The sequence below is a fragment of the Microtus ochrogaster genome, chromosome 7 (assembly GCF_000317375.1).
Source record: "Microtus ochrogaster isolate Prairie Vole_2 chromosome 7, MicOch1.0, whole genome shotgun sequence".
Lineage (NCBI taxonomy): Eukaryota > Metazoa > Chordata > Mammalia > Rodentia > Cricetidae > Microtus > Microtus ochrogaster.
Window position 1 is genome coordinate 16120798 of NC_022014.1, and position 23516 is coordinate 16144313.

Below are 23516 nucleotides of genomic sequence, written 5' to 3' on the forward strand. Positions count from 1 at the left end.
TCCTGGAACTAGCTCTTGTAGACCAGGCTGGCCTCGAACTCCCAGAGATCCACCTGCCTCTGCCTCCTGAGTGCTGGGATTAAAGGCGTGCGCCACCACTGCCTGGCTTCATTTATTTTTTTTCAAAAATAAATAAATACATAGGTGAGAGCAATGTATGAATTTGCCAGGCATGGTGGCTCATGCCTTGCATCCCAGCACTCAGGAGACAGAGGCACTGAACTCTGTGAGTTTGAGGCCAACCTGATATACACAGAGAGTTCTAAACCAGTAGGAGCTACCTAGTAAGACCTTTTCAAAAAAAAAAAACAGATGTATGCACTTGTCTTACAAGATCTAAACTCTCTCTTCCCTGGCCCCTAAAAAAAAAAGTATGCAATCCTAGGAAGAGAGAGAAGAAACCCAGAGTGAAGGTGATGTCTTTGCCCACCTAGGGCCCCTCTGGGGGAAGTTTCCTAAGCCACACCCCAGGTTTTTTTTTATTAATTTTATTTTTTATCAGGTACCTGGAGGGACAGCCGTGGGTGCTGGGAACCGAACTCTTATATTTTTGGTTGTGAGCCTAGCCTTTAACAGCTGAGCCATCCCTCCAGGCCGACACACCCCAGGTTTTGAGGCATGGGTAGTGTCCCAGAAATCTGGACCATGTACAGATTTGAGAATGGCTGGAATTAACTGTAAACCACAGCATCAAATCCATGGTGGGGGACAGGTAAGGCGAGAGACTTCTCAGCAGTTTACGGAGAGGTCCACATGGGAGTAACTGCAGTTTTCCGCCAGAGGCCGGCACCAGTGCGCAGCCACGTTAGCGCAGCTTCCTAGAGATTTCTTCCAACCCCAGTCAAGCCATCAAGCCATCAGACGACTGTGGTCCCGGCCAACCTAACTATGTCTCAAGCTAGCTACACAGGTCCCAAATACCCATCCCACTGAGGGGTAATAAATTACTTTTATTTCTGTAAGTTACTGAAGGTGGAGAGCGACTGGCCACACAGCCAGAGGTGGCTAATGCCACCAGGGAACTCACGTGATGTACTCCTCGCAGATCTTGCGGAAGTGGTCACGCTCGGGGTCACAGCGCAGGTCGTCGTAGAGTTTGTTGATGAGGATGGAGGCCAGCATGCGGGTGTTGTCCGTCAGAGGCAGGCAGGAGGGCAGATCTGGAACCTGCCCCACCACCTTCAGGATCTTCCTTAGACCTAAGGGGTAACAGCAAGGAGACTGAGACTCCTGAGGGGTTCTGCCCCTTCAAAAATGTCTCGTCACTGGCTCCCCGCCAGCTATGGCTTCAGACAGTACAAGGCCTCTCCAGAGTTTAGGGCGCTGGAGAGTGGACAAGGAGGCCCTGACCTTTCTCCTGACTCTGCCTCTGTGGTGCCATCCCCCGTTGCAAAGCCATTATCGCCACCATACTAAACTCAACACTAGTCAATCTCAGGGGTCTAGACCAGCACTGCTGTTTCTGGACTGTGTATGAGCTTCCTTATATACGAGTTCATAGTATCTTTCCCCAGGCCTCAGTTTCTTCATTTACAAAGGTTAAAAAGCACAACCTATTTTATAGACTTGAATACTCAATCAGATAATGTACAGAAATGGCCTCCCACCCATCCAGAGACAGAACCCACTCCTCAAAGGTCTGCCGTTACTTTGGTAATTTTACCATTATCTCTTCTCACATCCTTTGACGGCTTCCTCCACCAGACTAAATTCAAGATCACATGTTTAATAAGTAGATTAATAACAGAGCCCCTTGCCCGCCCTACCTTCAACAGAGTGTGGGAACTGGGCGTGTAAACCTATGGGTCCTGAAAGCTAATGATGCAGACAAGGCAACTGGCTTCAGCAGAACTACAGACGGAGAGCAGGACAGACCTCGGTGACAGAGGGTGCTTCCCTAGCCTATGAAAGGCCCCGATTTGACTCCCGTGTCCCCAAAAGATGAGTGGCGGGCTGTTCCGAGCATTTCTTTAGTGCCAAGGGGCTTGTACGTGCTCCTTGAGCTGAGCCTAGCAATCGCCCTTCTTCTTAGCAATCAGTTCCATCGTTCAGATGAGATCACAAGTGACACACACAGAGGACACCTCATGCCTGGTGTTGAGCCCACTGTAGGAACTGTCACGCCATGAAGCCTCTGGAACATCTAATGTCAGAGCTAGCTTAGAGGTGGAGAGATATCGGTGACCCCAGTCAGAGGAAGGAAGTGTTGAGGCAAACATGGGAGCCTGGGGTTCTGGGGGCTGGCAGGGAACCGAAAGTGATTGGCAGCAATGTTATACTGTGTATTTTACAACTTTAAGGAAAACCTCCACCGTCTACACCTCGGCTCTGACTCTCCTGGGGTGGGAAGTCCCATGAGAAGGCCTCCACTGCAGGCCCACGGGCTGGATCCCAGCGTTCCAATCAAAGAAGAGAATAAAAAAAAAATGTTTTCCCCCCACCTATTTAATCCCACAAGCCACATACTTGATCCTAGTGCAGAGAAGGGGGTCACCGTTGCTGGCCGGCTTTCAGAATATATGCAGAGGCCAGCTGGGGTAGGGGAGCATGACAACGGTCCTTGGATACTAGGGTCAAGTGTTAAAATCAAAGTGCTTAGCCGGGCGATGGTGGCGCACGCCTTTAATCCCAGCACTCGGGAGGCAGAGGCAGGTGGATCTCTGTGAGTTCGAGACCAGCCTGGTCTAGAGAGCTAGTGCCAGGACAGGCTCCAAAGCCACAGAGAAACCCTGTCATGAAAAACAAAAAATAAAAAATAAATAAAATCTAAGTGCTTGCACTGTGTTGGGTGGGTGAATGGGGAGCACAGCACTGTGTTGGGTGGGTGAATGGGGAGCACAGCACTGTGTTAGGTGGGTGAACGGGGAGCATAGCACTGTGTTGGGTGGGTGCTTAGGGAGCACAGCACTGTGTTGGGTAGGTACATGGGGAGCACAGCACTGTGTTGGGTGGGTGCTTGGGGAGCACAGCACTGTGTTGGGTGGGTGCATGGGGAGCACAGCACTGTGTTAGGTGGGTGCATGGGGAGCACAGCACTGTGTTGGCTGGCTGCTTGGGGAGCACAGTGCCTAATGGAAGCTAACTTGGGCCTTGTAGAATAAGGCTATATGTCACAAAAGCTATGGGAGAATTAACCACAGCAGACTCTAAAGCCACGGGTGTGACTCCTGAACAGATGCAATGGATTCGGGAGACAACTCACACTTAGGTTTAGTGACTAACTGCTAGAGCGGTTTCACTTTGCTTGCTATAAAATACGTGTGACGTCATCTTCTCCCCCTTTGGAAGGCCTGTTAAGTGTTTTACCAGCCATGAGGCTTCAGGCATGTTACCCCAATGGTTGGTAAAGTCCTGTTTGTAAACAAACACTTAACCAATGTTTTGGGGTGCTAACTACCTTCTGAATATGTTCTTTTTTTTTTTTTTTTTTTTTTGGTTTTTCGAGACAGGGTTTCTCTGTGGCTTTGGAGCCTGTCCTGGAACTAGCTTTGTGGACCAGGTTGGTCTCAAACTCACAGAGATCTGCCTACCTCTGCCTCCCGAGTGCTGGGATTAAAGGCATGCGCCACCATCCCCGGCTCTGAATATGTTCTTGCCCTTAATTCAGAGCCTTGACCTACCTGCGTCAACAGCCCCTAAGGGATACACTAATGCCTGCCACCCACCTCAGTGGGGACTGAAGACACTCTGCAGACAACATCTCCTCTCTCTACACAGGGACAAGTATCCTGAACCTGCCCTTAACAGTATGACTGAATCTCAAGCCTATCCCCCATCTCACCGTTATCTACGACATAGATAGTGCGTGAGTTGTCATGAATGGCCAAGTCCTTCCTGGGGACATTCTTGTTGAGCAGATTCAGTGCCTGGTCTCTGCCCTGCCCGGAGACCTTCTTACTGACCAGCATGTCCAGCAGGTGGCTGGTGATCTGCTTCAGGTCTTTCTTGGTGTCTGAAGAGCAGAGGAAAAGAGCAAGTAGAGACAACAGAAAATTTCACATAGAGAGAATCAAGGAGGGCAGAAACTTCTAGAAGGATTCTGGAAAGCCTGAACCCAATATTTGTCTGAGTGTTACCCCTTGAATTTGAAGCATCCTCCTGACAGGCTCCTATGTGGAATGCCTGTCCATTGATGGTGCTGTTTGGAAGGATTCTGGAAATGGGAGGAGGCAGAGTATGGTTGAAGATGGGGCAGATCCTGGACAGCTGTTTCTTGACCCAGGAGGTGCCTCCCATCTCTCTCCTCCCTTCCTTCCTTCCTTCTTTCTCTTCCTCCTCCTCCCCTCTTCTTCTTCCTCTTCCCTCCCCCCCTCCTCTTTCCATCCCTCTCGCCCCTCTTCCTGTCCACCCTGAGGAGGCTTCCTCCTCCACCTGCTATCACAGCATGATGCCTGGTGCTCTGCCAAGTGCATGACGCACCAAGCTAACACCCCATAAACCATCTGAGAGTGTGAGCAAAATAGATCTCTCCTCAGACTGTTTTCCGGTACAGTAAGCATGTGAATTTCCCAAGTCAGTGTGGCTCATCTCACAATCCTGCCCACAAAAGCAAAAAAATCCTCAAGCAATACCCCCAAGGGCATTCTGGCCACAGACCACTGTCTCCTCCCACATTCCCTTTGTCTTCAAAGAGTTCCTGTTCCTGGAAACCCCTTACTTCCAGGCAATGACTGGCAGAGATCCAAGGATACTCCGTGTGGTTTTAATTAACTTTTTTTTTCCCCTTGATATTTCAAGACAGGGTTTCTGTGTAGACCAGGCTGACCTCGAACTCACAGAGATTCCCTCTGTCTCCGCCTCCCAAGTGCTGGGATTAAAGGTGTGCACCACCACTGCCCAGCTGCACTAGCAGCTGTTCTTTTTTTTTATAAAGATTTATTCACTTATTATGTACACAACATTCTGCCTCGATGTATGCCCGCACACCAGAGGAGGGTGCCAGATCTCAGTACAGATGGTTGTGAGCCACCATGTGGTTGCTGGGAATTTAACTCAGGACCTCTGGAAGAGCAGTCAGTGCTCTTAACCTCTGAGCCATCTCTCCAGCCCCTAGCAGCTGCTCTTAAAGAGGAACCCAGGGTTTGATTTCCTAGCACCCACATGGTGGCTCACAACCATTTGTAACGCTAGTTCCAGAGGATCCAATGCCCTTTTCCGACTTCCACAGGCATCAGGCACACACATGGTGCACATACATATATATAGTCAAAGCATTCATACACACGGAATAAAACAAGTCTAAAAAATGTCTTATAGGAAGGACATGTATACTCCCTTCAGACACTTCTTCACCAGATTCAGACATGTTGGGAAGGGAGTCTGGGACTTGGACTGGGGCTTCTGTCTATGATGCCAGGACTAACCCTGCCCGGGGTGGACGGTAAAGAGCAAGAGCCTTTTCCCAGCTCTGCTCTGACAATCTTCCTGAAACTTAGGGAGATGTTAGAGGTTCTAGAATGGAGTATGAAGACAGATAAGTAAGGGCTCTACAATATGTCAGATCAGCAACAGAGGGAGGAGAGGATGTGCCACATAGGGAAGGAGAGGCGACGTTGACACTGTAGTTTGCAGATAGATAGGTCTTGTAATAGCAGGCTTATTCTCGTCTTAAGTGGTCCCTTTGCCCCACTAGCTCTGAGTTGGCCATGTGACTTGAGGGTATAACCAGGTTTGCAAAGCACTTACTCCCTGAGCTGACCCATTTGTAACCCAGATATCATATCATATAGAAATCAAAGATAGCCATGAGAGAGGCCACAGGGGTGGGGGACAGTGGAGGAGGAATATCAAGGCTTCTGAGCAACATTTCCAGCTAACCAGCAACCATCCAAGTGAAGTCAGCTTGGACTTTCTAAAAAGTCTGACCCAGAAAAGACAAGCAACTCCTTGGCCATCACTGTAGTTAAGTTAGAGCCAATCAAGAACCCAGGCCTGGAGAGATGGCTCAGAGGTTAAGAGCACTGGCTGCTCTTCCAGAAGTCCTGAGTTTAATTTCCAGCATCCATATATATGGTGGCTCACAACCATCTGAAATGAGATCAGGCGCTCTCTTCTGGCCTGCAGGCATACATGCAGGCAGAACACTATACATAATAAATAAATAGCCGGACGGTGGTGGCGCAAGCCTTTAATCCCAGCACTTGGGAGGCAGAGGCAAGCGGATCTCTGTGAGTTCGAGACCAGCCTGGTCTACAAGAGCTAGTTCCAGGATAGGCTCCAAAACCACAGAGAAACCCTGTCTCGAAAAACCAAAAAATAAATAAATAAATAAATAAATAAATAAATAAATAAATAAATAAATCTTTAAAAAGATAATAATAATAATAATACAGGCCTAGGGCTGTTGAGATAGCTCAGTGGCTAAGAGCACTAGCTGCTCTTCCAGAGGACCTGGGTCCAGTTCCCAGCACCCACATGACAGTTTAACTGTCTGCTGTAACTTCTGTTCTAGGGGATCCAATACCCTCACACAGACATACATGTAGGCAAAATATCAATTCACATAAGATAAAAATAAATATTTTTTTTTAAAAAAAGAAGCCATGCCTCTAAAAAGTGAGTATTAATAATACACAGGGACGCTGGTGCACTCCTGTAATCCCAGCACTCAGGAAGCAGAAGCAGGCAAATCTCTGAGTTCAAGATCAGCCTATTCTACCTAGTGAATTCCAGGATACCCAGGGCTACATAGAGGAACACTTTTTTAAAAAACAAAACATTATTTTTCTAAATATGTATTTATTTATTTATTGTATACAATATTCTGTCTGTGTGTATGTCTGCAAGCCAGAAGAGGGCACCAGACCTCATTCCAGATGGTTGTGAGCCACCATGTGGTTGCCGGGAATTGAACTCAGGACCTTTGGAAGAGCAGCCAGTGCTCTTAACCTCTGAGCCATCTCTCCGGGCTGGGCTTGGTGGTACACACCTACAATACCAGTACTTGGGAGGCTGAGGTTAGATAATAGAGAACTCAAGGCAGAATGGACTACATAGAGAGACCCTATCTGAAAAGAAAGAAAGAGTACTATTAAATTATGTGCATATCACTTACTTTTCTCATAACTGGGTCACAACACCTGGCAAAGAAAGTCAGGGAAGAAGGATTCTATTTTGGTTAATGGTTTGAGGTGGCTTTTGGTGGAAAGGGCATTGATAAGGTGGCTCACAGCTATGGCAGTGGAAACATGGGGCTCCACTGTGTGGATTGGGGCACACAGATGAGAAAGACAGAGAAACAGCCAGGAAACCTCAAGACCTAACCTCCCTGACTCACTTCCTTTACTGAGACCCCCATCTCCTAAAAGTTCCCTAACTGCCCAAAACAGCTCCTAACACCCAGAAATGTTCCCGGGGGGTTCATTTCACATTCCAACCACAACGCATGTAGCATTGGCCTTGCTCGGTAAAACAATTTAAAAAGACCTAGAGCAGAATTCCAATTTTTAATTGATACTTATGTAAATATTTTGACATGGGTAAGAAAAGAAAAAGGGTACCCAGTGAGTTATCTGAGTGAGTCGGGTTTTGTTTAGGAGAGTATTTTTTCTTCTTATAGATTTCTGTATCTTTCCAAGTCTCCCAGTGGGCTTCTGTTAGACTATGATGAAATATACATAGCTTAAAATTTACCATTTTTACTATTTGTAAGTATAAAATTGAGTGGCATTGAACACAGCCACATTAACATGAGCCATAGGCACCACCCACCCACAGCACCTTCCAGACGGACATGCTGACAGTTCTACACTCAGTATTATGTGCCACTTTCACCATTATAAGCCCAACACACACACTAAAATCAAACCAGTCCACCTCTGCAGGAGATGCTAACTCCCGCAGTGCGGTGGGGACTGACTCTGCCTTGGAGTCCACATGAACCAGAACAGAATATCTCCTACCTAGAACCAAGGCCTCCTCTTTCCCTCGATGTTCTCTCTTGTCCTCCCCAGACAGGGAGTCGATGATGGCCTGGAGCAGGTTGCAGACAGCCAGGGACATCTCCTCATTCTCCACGGCCATGAGGCTGCAGATTCTGTCTATGCGGACTGTGTGCAGGATCGCTGTAGCCTAGACCCCAGCAGGAACAGAGTCAGCAGCCTTGCTCCTCCCTCCTGCTTGGTACCTGGGTTAGGAGGTGCGTGGTGACTGTCCTATCCACTTCATGCTTTAGGGAAGTGGGGCTCACAGGCTGGGAAAGGTACTTCAGGGGACTCTGAGCTATGTCATCCCATAATAGAGTCCTGGAGGCCATGAGTCTGTGAACACAGTGAAATCTCACCAAGATATAAGTGTAGAAGATACACTGAACTCAAAGGCTGAATATGAAGAAACGTACATTACAGTGTCTTTGAATTCAGCTCTTCCTGTAATCCACTTCCAACAATGCCTTTGCTCAGCTAAGCCCGCTTCCAGCTTGCAGGGAAAGAGCCCAGAGCACTCTTGCGCCATGCTTCATATGACCCAGGCTGGAAAGCAGGGGACCCTTGAGGCTCTATCACAGCCCTGACTGTGTGCCACCCTCTGCCTCCTGGACCCGCTGCCATCCACACCACCTGTCCCGATCCCCCAGCCCTCACCCTCGCTCGGTGTCCACTGCACATGCCAGACAAGGTCCGCACTGCAGCTAGCACCAGCTCAGGCTTCTTAGTGTCCAGCAGCTGCAGCAGCAGGCCCACCCCATTGCTCTGGAAGATCCTCTCGGCCCCTGCTTCCTCACGGCCCAGGACGATGAGGTTGTTGGCAGCCTGAGAGAGAAGCAATGAAGGTTATCAGGAAACCGGATGGAAGCCTTGGCCATAAACCTAGTGCAGGGGTAGAACACCAACTGCATCTTCGGGACACTGGCAAATTCTGTCCAAGATCTTACAGTCCTGCTCCTGGAAACATAGCAATAATAATAGTAATAATAATATCAAAGCAACTTGCATAAGGACCAACTAGATGCAATATGCCACAGCCAGGGAGTGCGGTCACAGATACAGCACAGCCACATGGAACAATGCTAACAGGTGGGATTGGGGTCACAGATTCCCTCGGCCCGTGGTGATGTAAAAATAAAAGTGTTCATCTGCTGTGGATGGAAAAGGGCTGGGAAAGATGGGAACATGAAAGAAAGCTTTTCATATATTAAAATCGTTTCTTTGAACATGGCTATCACATTTTGTTTTTCTGTTATCTGTACAAGGGAATCTGAAGCGGTGGGGGCTCTGGGGAAGGTAGAAGATGGTGGCCACAGAGTGCAATGCAGAAGCCCAGGCGTCAGAGCCCAGGTCCTGCTACTGCCTGATTCCAGTCACAGCACCTCGCCAAGCCCCAGATATTTCATTTAAGAAATGGAGCAGTCGAGTAAGGGACTAGGAAGCCATCAAGGCTCTTCTCATTCTGATGTCTTCCCGCTTGAGCTCTATGGACCTCCAAAGGCCCTGATGCAGGGCAGGAGGAGGGCCAGAGAACCCACAGCTGAGGAGAGAGCAGGAGGGAGAAGCAGAGAGAGATGGGGAGCCGGGGGTAGGCAATGAATGTCAGGTAAATGTGACCTGAACGTTGCTATCAGCTTAGGGCTTCTCCAGACAAAACTACTTTATCACGGCACCTCACTAGGTCCTCAGAGAAATTGTAAAGTACATTTTTGTATCATGTGAATTCACTGACCACAAAACTAACATGCCATCTTTCCTCACAGGTGCCACCGGCCAAATTCTTATATAAATAAGGGCAAGACATCCAAATGTTCACTCGAGGACCCGAAAGGAACCTGAGAACGAGCAAAAGAGTTGGTTAAGATGACTGTTTCCAGTCAGACATGGTGGCACACGCCTTTAATGCCAGCCCTCAGTCAGCAGAGGCACTGGGAAGGCAGACACAGGCAGATCTCTGTGAGTTCGAGGCAGCCTGAGCTACAGAGCGAGTTCCAGGACAGCCAGAGCTGTTACACAGAGAAACCCTGTCTTGTGGGGGAAAAAAGAGTTACCAGTAAATACTTCAATATTTTTTTAATATTGACCTCTTTGCAGTGTTTCTAAATGAGACAAAGCATTATTCGAATGTGCCAGTATTTCTTGGAGCCAAAACAATAGTGAGGCAAGTTAGATATTCCCAGTAGGGGCAAAATGTAAGGAGGCAACAAAAAGCCCAATATCCCGACAAGTAAGGCTTAATGAAATACTTTTGAGTCAAAATCAAAGGCCAAACGTTTCACATTGAACAAAATATCTGATCTTAAACAAAGATGTCATCGATCCTGCAGTTTGACTCGCCTCAATGACTTCACCCCAATCATGGTCCTTCTTACAGTTCGAGCCGCTTTCTAACTCATGGACACCGCCCTCTTACCTTCCAAGCACAAGAAGCGTGTGCAGAGAGCGCCCTCTGCTGACAAGCATGAGGCATCACTCACCTTTTCCCTCTTCTCAGCCTCGCTGTTTTCATTCAGAAGAATTTCAAACATCGTCTGCACCCTGGAGTCTGTGGAAAACTGCACACGGAGCTGAGGAGAGAGGAAGGAGCCCTGAGAGAGGTAGGCAGCTGGTCCACATCATTTCTGTCTACTCTTCATATGTTCAGCACAGAAAATAATAGGTCTACTCTGGACCCCCGCCCATCCATTCATTTATTCACTGAGCGAATGGTAACCAGGGCCAGAGAAATGTCTCAGTTGGGAATGGCGTTTGCAAAGCAAGCAGGGAGACCTGAGATAATCCGCAAAACCCACATAAAGGTGAGGAGGAGGGGCTGGAGAGATGGCTCAGTGGTTAAGAGCACTGACTGCTCTTCCGGAGGTCCTGAGTTCAATTCCCAGCAACCACATGGTGGCTCACTGCCATCTATAATGAGACCTGGCGCCCCCTTCTGGCTTGTGGGCACACATGGAAGGAATGCTGTACACATAATAAATAAACAAATATTTTTTAAAAAGGTGGGGAGGAGCCAACCTCCACCTCCTCTGGCCTCGTCATCCCCTCGTAATAACAACAATAATAATGAGGATTAGAATAATATTTTTAATGTTAGCTGAATAAACCACTTTATGCCAGGCACTGTTCAGGGACAGGAAGGTGCACAAGAAGCTGAGATGGTGGTGAATGCCTTTAATCCCAGCACTTGGGAGGCAGAGGCTGGCAGATCTCTGTGAGCTCAAGGCCAGCCTGCTCTACATGGTGAGCTCCAGGACAGCCAGAGCTACACAGAGAGAACCTGTCTCAAAAAAACAAAAACAAAAGAAAAAAAAGTGAACAAAATCAGTTCTTTGACCCACAAAGCTATCAGTCCAATTCGTTACAGTCATTGTCACGTAGAATCACCACGACATGCTTGGCAGACACCAGCCCAGTTTTAGAATCTCATAGGTAATCAGCTACCAGACGTTTAAGTGGAGGCTAAAGTAGAAATTTGTCTCCCAGCTCATAAAACAGGAGTGGCTTTCATGCATCAGCCAAGCAAGCAGAAACCATCCTGGCTGGAGGTCTAGACCCTCACACGTCCAACCCTAGTCACTCTGGATCTTTCGTAATGTGGCCTAAATGATCACCCGGACAGCATCTTCTGCACCTCCTCTGGCTGAGAGCTACTGCTCCTTGCTCCTGCCTGCCTGGGCAGGCTCCTCCTTTACCCGCCCCTTTTCTCATCTGCCCCTCTTTCCATTTCCGCAGCACTGAAGCTGCACTCTGGACACTGTGCCACAGTCCAGCCACACAAGGAGTCACTGAGTCTTGGAGCAGATGGCTGGATGAGCTATTGCCCTCCTGATCTTACAGGAGGAAGCCAAGTCGTCTAAGGGGCCAATAAGAAAGAATTCAGTCGGGGGGAGGGGGATGCAGGGTTCCTCTCCTCTGGCTCAGGCTCTCCGTGGCTTGTCCATTTTCCTAGCAAAGATCTCAAGTTCCCATAGACTCTGACCCTCTGTCCCTCAACAGTATCACTGATTCCCAGCGATCCCAGAATATTTTTGTCCCCCTAGAGTCACAATGTAGACTCACCAGGTGATCGTAATTCTTTTTTAAAGCCTCCATCTGAAATTTAAAAGAGCTGCAGCTTTAAGTAGACTGCGCCCTCACCCAGCACCACATTTCATCTCCATCTCTCACAGATAGGTGTGCTTGCCTGGCTGCTTCCTGGACACTGCCCATGTCCCCAGCTTGCAGTTGAAGAGGCAGGGCTGACTCGGTTATCACATCTCAACCTCCCTAGCTCAGCCCCCACCCCACCACAAATGGGATGGAAGCACCAAAGTCCTCTAGAAGGGCCCGGGGTACCTGCTCCTGAATGCTGGTGTTGAGCCTCCGCAGGGTCTCCTGGAAGTTCTGATTCCTTGGTTCGAGGGTGGCACAGCGCTGCACATCCTTGAACGCCTGGTCCAGTTTTCCCAGACGCTCGAGAGCCTGGCACCGCCGATACAAGGCCTTGATGTCAGCAGAGTTGATGTCAATGGCTACAGATGGGAGATGGGCAGATCCTCAGGGGGCTGGGCTACATACTACTCTCCCTCTTCCGCTGCCCAGGAAGGATGTCTTCCTTAGAGGTACCCATCTGAACTAGCTGGCTCATACCATCTTTTTGAAGGATTCATAGAATCTCGATGTTGGCAAAAAGCTTCAAAGTCCTCCCTCCCCCCGCACCCCTCCCAGCACATGCACCCTAACTTCTATCTGATCCCCAAGGCTTCCTCTAGCACAGGATTCCTATCAGGGGCCCATCTGATTGATGCCGGTATATCTCCAGAACTAGGGTGTTCCCCCACTTCATAGTTCTGAGGCAGCCAAGCAACTCCATCACAAAACCTTTCCCTATTCCTACCCCAACTCCTCTCAGCTCTTTTGCCCTTTCTTTTATCTTAAGTCTGGCCCTAGAGCCCCTGAGGTGAAGCTAAAGCCTCTCTATCCCACCTGGTAGCTGCCTTCCCTAGGCTAAATATTGCCAGATATTTCATTCCCTTCTCCAGATGGCCCCTGACCTTCGGAACCCACAGACTGTTATAGCACCTCCAAACAATGGCAGCCAGGTCCACGCTCCTGCGCAGCCATGCTGGGGAAGTTTAAGGGGGAAGTATGGAGCTCACCTCTGGAAGCATCGGAAGCCGCCTGGGCATAGCTCTCCTGAGAAGCAGGAATGAGAGACTGCATTAGCGGGGCCCCAGGGCAGAGACAAGCAGTGTCCCCTCAGTGAGGGGAGAAGTTAGCGGGGGAGCTACAGGTTACCAGAGGACCCTGACTGATACAGAAAAATACAGGCTTTGGCATCAGGCAACCCCAGGTTTAAAGGCCGGCTCCTCCGCCGCCTGGGAGAGTTTGGCTGAGCTATTCACACTCTGAGCCTTGGGTTTCTTGACTTCAATATGGGAATGAGATCAAGGGCTGCCATGGGATGGTTCTGAAAGCAGTGGCCCAACATATGAAAAGCAGCTGTGTTAGGTCAACTGTGAGTGGTGGGTTCCGGCTTCTCCAGAGCAGCGGCCTGGGAAGTCAGAGGCACGGTTTCCACCTTAGGGGGTCAGGATGGCATAGTGAGAGGATGGTGACTCCTTTCTATCAGACCACCACGCCCTCGTCTCTCCCCTTAACTGCCCTCAGCCCACCCATGCTGTCCTGTCCCCTGACCGTTTTCAGGCCACAGGCTGCCCGATTCCGGTAGAGCGTGGCCAGCAGAGCCTTGTCCTTTGTCAGCTTCAGGGCCTGGCTGTAGCTCTTGGTGGCTGCCTTGTAGTCCTGACGCTGGAAATGCTGGTTCCCTTCCTCCTTCAGTTGTGCCGCTTCCGCCTCTGCCATCTGTGGGAATACCGGCAGCCCTGTGCGGTCAGCCTCTTGCTGGATAGCCAGGGCCCCAGGTTTCCCTCGCCACAGTGTAGGGTGGGGATTCTGCCTGGAAGGGATCCGCTCCAGCACCCCCAAATCCAGTGACTTCTCCCACCCCTGCCGCAAAGGACATTGGTCAAGCTTGGAGCTTGACCTCCAATGAGAGGGTTGTCAGAGTCCCTGTTTCCCATCTCTCTTTCAACCAGGTGTCACCCACCTTCCTTGCAGGCCTAAAGGTCCTCAGGGTCTTCTCCTTGCCCAGTCTCCAGGAGACGCCTCCTTCCAGGTACTGCTCCTGGGTTCTGCAGTTCACCTCAGCCAGCTTCTGACTGCTGTTCCCAGCCCCCACCCTGCAGACTTTATCACCCCAGCCAGTGACTCCAGACTATATTTGGCCACAGGGGCAGGTGCTCCTGGAGGCTGTCATTGATACAGGGCCTTTCCCCTGCCTGGACTGGATATCCACAGCCACATGGAAGGACTGACTGCCCCCTGGCCCCTAAGCACCCCACTCAGGGACAGTCTTGCAAAGTGTGGGAGAAAGATCCAGATGAGACAGGAATTGAGAGACCTGCCCTGCCTAGGCAAACTTATGACACCCTTCCCCACCTCCATCCCAGAAAAACAACCCTCCCCCACTACGGCTATTTTGGGAGCAGAGTGACAGCTGAGGGGCTGATAGGCTTGGACACACAGCAGCTGCCAAGGTCCCTCTGGAGACTTCCAGAAAAGTCTCTGCGGAGGGAGGAGGAGAGCAGAGTGAAGGACGATCCCTCCTCTTCATGCTTGTTCATAGTGCCTGCATTTGCTCCAAAGAGCCTGCTTTTGGAAAGCCCAGCAGGACTTGCTGACTTGTGAGTGGGGGCCGGGGGGGGGGGCTGCCGTTTGAGTGTGAGTGTCCCTCCCTGCCTGCGTTGATGAATAAATTCAGTCCCCCACCTAGGGGGACTCCCTTGGATATGAGCTCTCCTCCTCTCCATCAGATCTCACTCTATTGGGACAAGGACTAGGTCAGACCTGGAATTCCCTGGGCTCAAGGGCTGTCACCCACCTTCCTCTGATCCAGATCTCTCCCACGACAAGAGGAGGCTCCCTTTTCAAAAGTAGCAATCACCATGGCGGAGGACTCTCTCTGGGAGCCGGCCTTGCTTGATTCTCTGCAGCCAACTTTGAAAGGCTAGCCTCACCGAAAGACAGAACTCTCCTGGCCCTCAGCGTCTGCTCCCAGAGGGCAAGGATGCTGCTCAGGAACGTCCATCGCCATCCCAGGTACCTGGCTCTGCTCCGCTCACCTCTGTTCTCCCAGCACCTCCCATACATCTCAGAACACACCTGAAAGATACCAAAGAAAAGCCGCAAACGGGGACACACACGATAGCTTCTGCAAATAGAGCTGTGGTTTTAGAATGTGGATATACAGCTATGGGACCTCAGACAGGTCTCACTGGCCTGTTGAACAAAAGGCCCAACCCTAACACATGAATTTGGTTGTTTCTCTCACTTTGTTTTCCAAGCTGGCTTCAGACTGACTTCAAACTCCGAGACTTAGGCAATTCACCACCTGAACAGCTGGAACTGAGTTGTGGGTCACCATGTCCATCTTAACACACACTTTTTGAATGGTAAATGGGTGTGTGCTTGGGTAGTGGATTCCCTGCTCTAGTGAGATCCCAAGCCTGGATCCTCGCTTGAGGTCCAAAGGCTGAGGTAATGTGACAAGGACCTCACTGCTGGCAGAGAGGCTTTGGTTCTATAGCTTTTGGACCAAGGGATCCTGCATTCAACTCCTGACTCAGTAATTCATTCCACAATCATTTCTTCCGTGTCTCCTATACACCAGGGGACGTGACTGATAATGAGGAATGCCGGAATGCGTGGAAAACATGGATCAAGAAGAACAACGTCCTAGGAAAGGCTTCCCTAAGTAAGGGAAGTGAAGGACAATTGAGTCTATGCAAAGTTTCTAGAACACTATCTGGAAAATGGAAGGACCAGGTGTGCCCTTTGGAGGCTTTTCCTCCAGCCATTCCATCTGCTAGGGGCTCTCCCTTTCTGGTCTCCTTTAACTTTTATTAGTTTCTTATAAGCTCTGTATTCTTTCGACTTATGCATGAGGGGAACGGAGACTCAATTCTCTCCACCACAGTTCCAGACAGAATAAACTGCCTATGGACTCCACCACAGTTCCAGACAGAATAAACTGCCTATGGAAAAGGACGGATACAGGATGGGGCCACACCCTGAAAGAGCTCAGGAAAAAAAAAATGTCAAGACAGCTGAGCACGGTGGCTCATCCTGTAAAGTCGGCATCCGGAGAGACACAGGCAAGAGGATCACGGAGTTCAAGGATGATTTAGGCTACACACCCAAAGCCTATCTCGAAAGTAAATAAATTAATTAATTAATGAAATAAAAACCAAGAACCAAGCAGGGCGGTGGTGGCACACGCCTTTAATCCCAGCACTCGGGAGGCAGAGGCAGGCGGATCTCTGTGAGTTCGAGGCCAGCCTGGTCTTCAAGAGCTAGTTCCAGGACAGGCTCTAAAGCTACAGAGAAACCCTGTCTCGAAAAACCAAAAAAAAAAAAAAAAAAAAAACACAAACCAATCATTACTCAATCCAAACCAATAGTTTCCTGGTTTGGATTTCCACCTCAGGAGAATAGGGGATGTTGCCTGGACCTTGGTGGCGCTCTCAGCCTCCATTTCCCGCCCCTGTGAGATAGGTGTGCCAATCAACTTCTTTGCGTTTTAGCTTCCGTGATCTACTAAAGTTGACAAGACTCGCAGTTGTGAAGTGTGAAAGACAGCAGGAGGGATATAGTAGAAGGCGCGGAGACCTCCTGGGGACGCCACTTGCACGGCTGACTCTCTCCTCCGAACAGCAGAGGGCACTGTGGCCCGCGGCTGCCCGGCGACGCGATCTTGGCGCTCCATCCTTCCGCCTCGCTTCTCCTCCACGTGGGGACGCAGGATGGCGGACGATGTGGCGGTGGGTGTACACGCACGGGGCGGGGACGCGGGGTCTCCGCGTGGGGTCCCCAGGCCGGAGGGAGGCGGAGAGGGGGCTGACTGCTTCCCGGCTTGTTTCCGCAGGACGAGGCGGCGGCCGGCGACGTGCAGCGGCTGCTCGTGCAGTTCCAGGATGAGGGCGGCCAATTGCTGGGCTCCCCGTTCGACGTGCCAGTGGACATCACGCCGGACAAGCTACAGCTCGTGTGCAACGCGCTGCTGGCCCAGGTGAGCACCCCTACTCGAAGCCGCAGGCGTTCCGGGGACCCTCCACTGCTCACCAACAGTGGGTGGCGTGGGTTGGCCCCTGGAAAAAGGTTCTCCACGCCGACCCACTGCAGACAGGCTGTGTTTTGAATTCAGCGGATGTGGTATTTCCTTGACTCCTTGTCACAGCCTAACATAAGTAACCCCGTTTTACAGAGATGCCCAGCGGGATTAAATTATTCGCGTGGTGGTAGGCAGTAGTTGTTGGATTGAGCACTGGAGCCCAGATTGGTCTGACCAGACGCAAAATCTGTGCTCTTAACTTTTCTGCCAGTGTTATACTAATGCTGCCCTGTGTTGAGGAGGAATGGCAGGCTGGTGGACCCCTGCCCTTTTACTCCACCAGACCTTGGTCTGCGTTTTTTAAATATCCCTTTGAATATTCGTTTTACAGGTGCAGCATAGTGTTGCACCTGTATATGATGCTGTATATCGACCAAAAAATACCAAAGACCTGAATTAGTCGTCAGGGTTGGGCCTTTGAGCTAATTACTTATTTGCACTAAGCGTTTTTTTGAAATCCATCAAGTGGGGATATTAATGTTCACTTCCCTGTGTTCTGAGATGCAAATGAAGGGCTCCAAAATTCTGTGGGTGGTCTCGAATTACTCATCGATGGTTTTAAAAGGCCGTGCTTGGTAGGGAATAGTGAGGGTATCCCAAGCAAGGTAGGTGGCAAAAGACCATCCTCCCACAGCTCAGTGGGGAGCTGGCTTCCCTCAGCGGAGGGCAGGGGCTCATCCTTCTTTGGCGGAGTTGCCCATTACTTCGTTTTTCTCGCCCTCAGGAGGAGCCCTTACCCCTTGCTTTCTACGTCCACGACGCTGAGATTGTGTCCTCCCTGGGGAAGACGCTGGAGTCCCAGTCTGTGGAGACCGAGAAAATCATAGACATCATCTACCAGCCCCAGGCTGTCTTCAGAGTCCGGGCTGTGACGCGGTGTACCAGCTCATTGGAGGGCCACAGCGAAGCCGTCATTTCTGTGGCCTTCAGCCCTACGGGAAAGTAAGGACGTCAGCAGAATCATTGGGATGTAGAGGTGCAGCCTTTGACTGGGGTGGACAGAGCCCTCCTGAGTTAAAGTCCATGGGGGTCGTAGGCTGCCTGTCATAGACTTGAGGTCTGGTCTCAATTTTTTTTTTTGTTTTGTTTTGTTTTGTTTTTCGAGACAGGGTTTCTCTGTGGCTTTGGAGCCTGTCCTGGAACTAGTTCTGTAGACCAGGCTGGTCTCAAACTCACAGAGACCTGCCTGCCTCTGCCTCCCGGGTGCTGAGATCAAAGGTGTGTACCACCACCCTAATTGCTGGGGCAGAAGGCATGGGCCACCACACCCAGCTCAACTGTTCATATTCTTGAGGTAACGCTAGAAGAAATGATTCATTTTCACAGGGAAGGAAACGATTCAGAAATCTGACTTAAGTAACGTATCTTGAAAAGAAAGGGGTAGCTCAGCCGGGCAGTGGTGGCAGACACCTTTAATCCCAGGTGGATCTCTGAGTTCAAGGCCAGCCTAGTCTATAACTGAGCTTCAGGACAGTCCAGGGCTACACAGAGAAACCCTGTCGGGGCGGGGAGGCGGGGGGGACAGGACGGGACAGGACATCAAGATGGTGGTTATAACTGTAGCTGTTCCTGTCAGCAAAGAGGAAGCGAGAAGTGGCCTCCTGGGGTCTTTTCCAGGTGGCATCAGTGTCCTGTTTCTCCTTCTCAGGAAAGGAGAGTCTGTTCCCAGAAGATGGTTGGATAGGCAGCAGGAATGTTCATGTGCAGTGTCTCAGGGTGGGCCCCACCACTGCAGCAGTCAAGCGGCCTCTCTTCCCCAGGTACCTGGCCAGTGGTTCCGGAGACACCACTGTGCGCTTCTGGGATCTCAACACTGAGACACCGCATTTCACGTGCAAAGGTCAGTGCGCACTTAGCCATTGAAGGGGTCTTAATGCGTGCCGAGTGGTTAACTCAGCAGCTCCTGGTAGGACTCAGAAGAATCCAACCCGTTAGCATCCTGTTCCTTAGAAACAAGCAGATGCTGGACCAGTGCAGTATGTGGGGAAGAGCTGAGCCATCGGTAGCAGGGAACAGCCTGACTTCAAGCCAACCTTTGCCACAAAGATTTTCAGACTTTAGCACTGATGAGAATCACCTGGAGGACTTATTGAACTGCAAGATGCTAGCTAGGTCCCTAACCGCTCCCTACACCCCACATTCCCTAGAGCTTTTGTTTCAGCAGCTTGAGGGTGGGGCCTGAGTACCTTTCTATCAAGTCCTAGGTTCTGTGCTGGTCTGGGACCCACACAGGGAGTCCACTGCAGGGCGTACTCACTGTCTAAACTCTAGTATTTGCATCTGGAGAATGAGGGTGGTTCTCTAAGATTAGAAACACCCTAGAGATGGTGTATATAGAAACACCCCATCTCTTATGTCAAGTCTAGACTTAATAGAAAGTGGCCGTGTTACCTTAGTAAGCTGTGCACTATAGTGCTTGGCCTGTGTTCTCTCTGCTTTAGTTCAGTTCGTTTATTTGACAGTTGGTTAAGGAGGGTTTGCAGTGTGCCATGCCCTGCTAGGCCCTGGCTAGTGGTAAAGATTAACGGCTCTCCTGTCTCCCTCCCCTGCTTTCACAGGACACCGGCACTGGGTCCTTAGCATATCCTGGTCCCCAGATGGCAAGAAACTGGCCTCAGGCTGCAAGAATGGACAGGTAGGAGACATCCGGATGAAGGGATAGAGAGTGGCCTCTGGCACCTTAAAGGGTGTGTTGGGGGGCAGCTAGGAGATGTTTGGCGGGACGGGATGCAGAAAGTTACTATATGAGCTTCTGTCCTTCAGATTCTCCTGTGGGACCCAAGCACGGGGATGCAGGTGGGCAGGACCCTCAGCGGCCACAGCAAGTGGATCACAGGCCTGAGCTGGGAGCCCCTTCATGTGTAAGTGACACCAAGCTGAGAGGCATGAACTGGATTAAATCTGACCCTTCCCCTGCTCAGCACAGAGACATTTTCTGGAGAGAGCAAGAGAAGCGTCCAGAAGGCAGAGACTGCTTGCTTGGCCTCCCATGGCCGCACGCCCCGCTGGTCGGAGGCGGCTGCTCATCACCCACCTGAGCACAGCCTTGTTATGCAGTCAGAAAACTGTCAAAATTGTCCTCAGCCTCTGAGTGAAGAACGAGACACACTATGGGCAGACAGGCACTGCCAAGTCAGACCTGGGGTCTCATTTCCCCCTTCAACAGGAACCCCGAGTGCCGTTATGTGGCCAGCAGCTCCAAAGATGGCAGTGTACGAGTCTGGGACACAACCGCAGGCCGCTGTGAACGCATCCTCACCGGACACACGCAGTCTGTCACCTGCCTCCGCTGGGGAGGGGATGGACTCCTATACTCTGCTTCCCAGGACCGCACCATCAAAGTCTGGAGGGCCCATGATGTAAGAGTTGGGAAGAGGGCTGGAGAGATGGCTCAGAGGTTAAGAGCACTGGCTGTTCTTTCAGAGGTCCTGAGTTCAGTTCCCAGCAACTGCATGGTGGCTCACAACTATCTATGAGATCTGGTGCCCTCTTCTGGCGGGCAGGCATACATGCAGGCAGAACATTGTATACATACTAAATAAATTAAAAAAAAAAAAAAGAGCTGGGAAGATTCAGAAACCAGTCTCGTGGATTATGGGTGCTGGTGCCAGTCTGGTGTTTCCAGAATTGTATTAGGAATCCAACCGGTGCTTGTGGAACAGTTGCTCAGTGATTGGTGTTGCAGTGTTGTGGGGTTCTGGATTGTTGTAGAACTGTTTGCCGCCTACCACATCCCAGACACATTTGGCTAGGAAAACCCTTGTATTCCGATGTACCTCCCTACCCTGAAACAGGCCAGTACTCTAGCTTCGCAAATGAGGAGGCTGGAGCCTCCAAGTACGGTCTGACTAAGGTGACCAACCGTGCATGAGTAATGGATTCTTGTGCCATGTTGCCCATCCTGTGGAGGGGTATGGGGTGTGATCTCTCCCCCTGATCTTAGGATGTGTATGCGTGTATCTGTACGTCTGACCTGTATCCTTCTGCCCTAGGGTGTATTGTGCCGGACTCTTCAAGGTCATGGCCACTGGGTGAACACCATGGCACTTAGCACAGACTATGCCCTGCGCACAGGGGCCTTTGAGCCTGCTGAAGCCACAGTGAATGCCCAAGACCTGAAGGGGTCCTGTGAGTGAGGGGGAGGGGAGCAGGCTGCCTGGGAGGGAGCTGGTTCTTCAGCCTAGGCAGATGTCTAACCAGTCCTGTTCTCTCCCTTGGTACCTGCACAGTGAAGGAGCTGAAGGAGAGAGCCTCACGCCGCTACAACCTTGTGCGGGTGAGTTTGTGCCGCCAGCATGCAGCTCCAGCTCAAGACTCTTTTTTTTGGGAGGGGGAAGGGATGGGAGGGATGTTCCAGACAGGGTTTCTCTGTGTAGCCCCGACTGTCCTGGAATTCACTCTGTAACCAAGCTGGCCTCAAACTCAGAGACTTGCCTGCCTCTACCTCCCAAGTGGTGGCATTGAAGGCGTGCACTACTACCACATACTACTCATCTGGTCACAGAAACTCCACAGTCACTTGGGCCTCTTCCTTCTAGCTAGCCCCAGCTCAGTGTTTTTATTCCAAAAAGTTGTTCTCGGTTATCATTCTTTATAATCTTCAAATCTTTTTGCTTTTGTTTTTCGAGACAGGGTTTCTCTTTGTTGCTTTGGAGCCTATCCTAGAACTCACTCTGTAGACCAGACTGATCTCGAACTCACTGCCTGCCTCTGCTTCCTGAGTGCTGGGATTAAAAGCATGTGCCACCATTGCCCATCTGTAATCTCCAAATCTTAAAAACTAGGCATCATTTAACTTGTATTATTTCCTACTGTTGTCTCTTATTTCTTTCGTTGTTTAAGGAACACATTTACATGGTCTAAGGTTCAATAGATGCAAAAAGATCATGAAACATCTCCCATCTTTCATACAGTCATGCATCCCTTCTAGAAGCATCCAGTGCTACCAGTGTGGCAGTTCATGTACTCAGCATGCACAGAGTGTATATACATAAAACACAAAAGCCATTTCCTCTTAGCACCATTCTGTATGCTGCTTTTCATCTTAGGATTCTTTCCGCACGTGTATAGAATTCCTTCTCCCTATGGCCTCACCTGGAGTTTTGTGGGAGCTATGCTCCTTCCAGGCCTCGCTTCCCTGGGTCTGGCCTCTATCGCTATGTGCATAGCCAGTATCTGACCACATCCAACATGATGTGCTTTCTTGCCCAGGGCCAAGGCCCAGAGAGGCTGGCATCTGGCTCAGACGACTTCACCTTATTCCTGTGGTCCCCAGCAGAGGACAAGAAGCCCCTCGCACGGATGACAGGACACCAGGCCCTCATCAACCAGGTGCTCTTCTCCCCTGACTCCCGCATCGTGGCCAGTGCCTCCTTCGACAAGTCCATCAAGCTGTGGGATGGCAGGACGGGCAAGTGAGTGCAGGGGTGGGAACTGTCCCTTCTTAGCATGGGATGGCCTGAGCTCGGTGCAACCACTTAGTACTCGTGTGGCACCGGTGGGGTCTGATTTCTCAGCCCACACTGTGACACATAGGCTGAACTTGGATTAGTAAGGTGGCATCTCTAGGGCCAGCACTAAACGTTAGGGCTAGCCACAGAGCCAGGGATGCAGCATCCCTAGAGAAGGTGAAAAGTAGCTAGGACTGTTGTTGTTGCTCTTGTGATGCTCTCAGAGGGTGCACCACACACCAGTGGCACCAGCGTCTCTGGAAACTTGACAGAACTGCACAATGTAGGGGTCTAGAGAGATGGCTCAGCGGCCAAGAGCATATACTGCTCTTGCAGTGAGAGGACCCAAGTTCATCCCCAGCACCCACCTCAGGTAGGTCACAACGCCTGTGTTCAGCTACATAGGCACCTGCAGTCATGTATTTATTTAAAAATAAAAATGCAGCCCGAAGCCAGCCTGGGCTATAGAGTTAGTTCCAGGACAGCTGGGGCTGTTACACAGAGACACCCTGTCTAGAAAAACCAAAAATAAAAATTTTAAATAAAGAAATGCATCTCTTTTAAAGTTTAAAAAACAAATGTGGGGAGCTGAAAAGATAGCTTAGTAGTTAAGAGCACTGGCTGCTCTTCCAAAGGTCCTGAGTTCAAACCTCTCCCTCTCCCCCAGCAACCACATGGTGGCTCACAACATCTATGGTGGGATCTGATGCCCTCTTACGGCACATGCAGATAAAGTAATTATATATATATATATATATATATATATATCTTAAAAATACAAATTGTACTCCAGTCCAGAAAAGCTCACCTGTTAATTGTGCTGTCAGATAAAGTCTTGAGAGGCCTGATGTGGTGGTGGGGGGAGCAGAGCAGAGAAGAAATGTCTTTCACTGTGTATTTTCTTTCTTTCTTTCTTTCTTTCTTTCTTTTTTTTTT

The 23516-nt window shown here is 50.2% G+C and overlaps 2 protein-coding genes across 2 annotated transcripts in view; one reads left to right on the top strand and one right to left on the bottom strand.

Moving 5' to 3' along the window:
• The window catches only part of Unc45b (unc-45 myosin chaperone B), a 29224-nt gene extending 15155 nt beyond the window's left edge, over window positions 1-14069 (bottom strand). Inside the window, exons 1-9 of the mRNA XM_005349369.2 lie at window positions 14008-14069; window positions 13596-13763; window positions 13058-13094; window positions 12255-12430; window positions 10400-10489; window positions 8580-8747; window positions 7902-8070; window positions 3782-3952; window positions 1028-1199 (exon numbers count right to left, since the gene is read on the bottom strand). Of these exons, the coding sequence (XP_005349426.1) occupies window positions 1028-1199; window positions 3782-3952; window positions 7902-8070; window positions 8580-8747; window positions 10400-10489; window positions 12255-12430; window positions 13058-13094; window positions 13596-13763 (1151 nt within the window). The 5' untranslated portion in view covers window positions 14008-14069. The remainder of the gene's footprint in view (window positions 1-1027; window positions 1200-3781; window positions 3953-7901; window positions 8071-8579; window positions 8748-10399; window positions 10490-12254; window positions 12431-13057; window positions 13095-13595; window positions 13764-14007) is intronic.
• Window positions 14070-16755: 2686 nt separating this feature from the next.
• The window catches only part of Nle1 (notchless homolog 1), an 8606-nt gene continuing 1845 nt past the window's right edge, over window positions 16756-23516 (top strand). The window contains exons 1-10 of the mRNA XM_005349371.3: window positions 16756-16780; window positions 16885-17028; window positions 17855-18072; window positions 18891-18970; window positions 19689-19765; window positions 19894-19991; window positions 20297-20489; window positions 21123-21258; window positions 21360-21406; window positions 22342-22544. Coding sequence (XP_005349428.1) covers window positions 16763-16780; window positions 16885-17028; window positions 17855-18072; window positions 18891-18970; window positions 19689-19765; window positions 19894-19991; window positions 20297-20489; window positions 21123-21258; window positions 21360-21406; window positions 22342-22544 — 1214 coding nt within the window. The 5' untranslated portion in view covers window positions 16756-16762. The remainder of the gene's footprint in view (window positions 16781-16884; window positions 17029-17854; window positions 18073-18890; window positions 18971-19688; window positions 19766-19893; window positions 19992-20296; window positions 20490-21122; window positions 21259-21359; window positions 21407-22341; window positions 22545-23516) is intronic.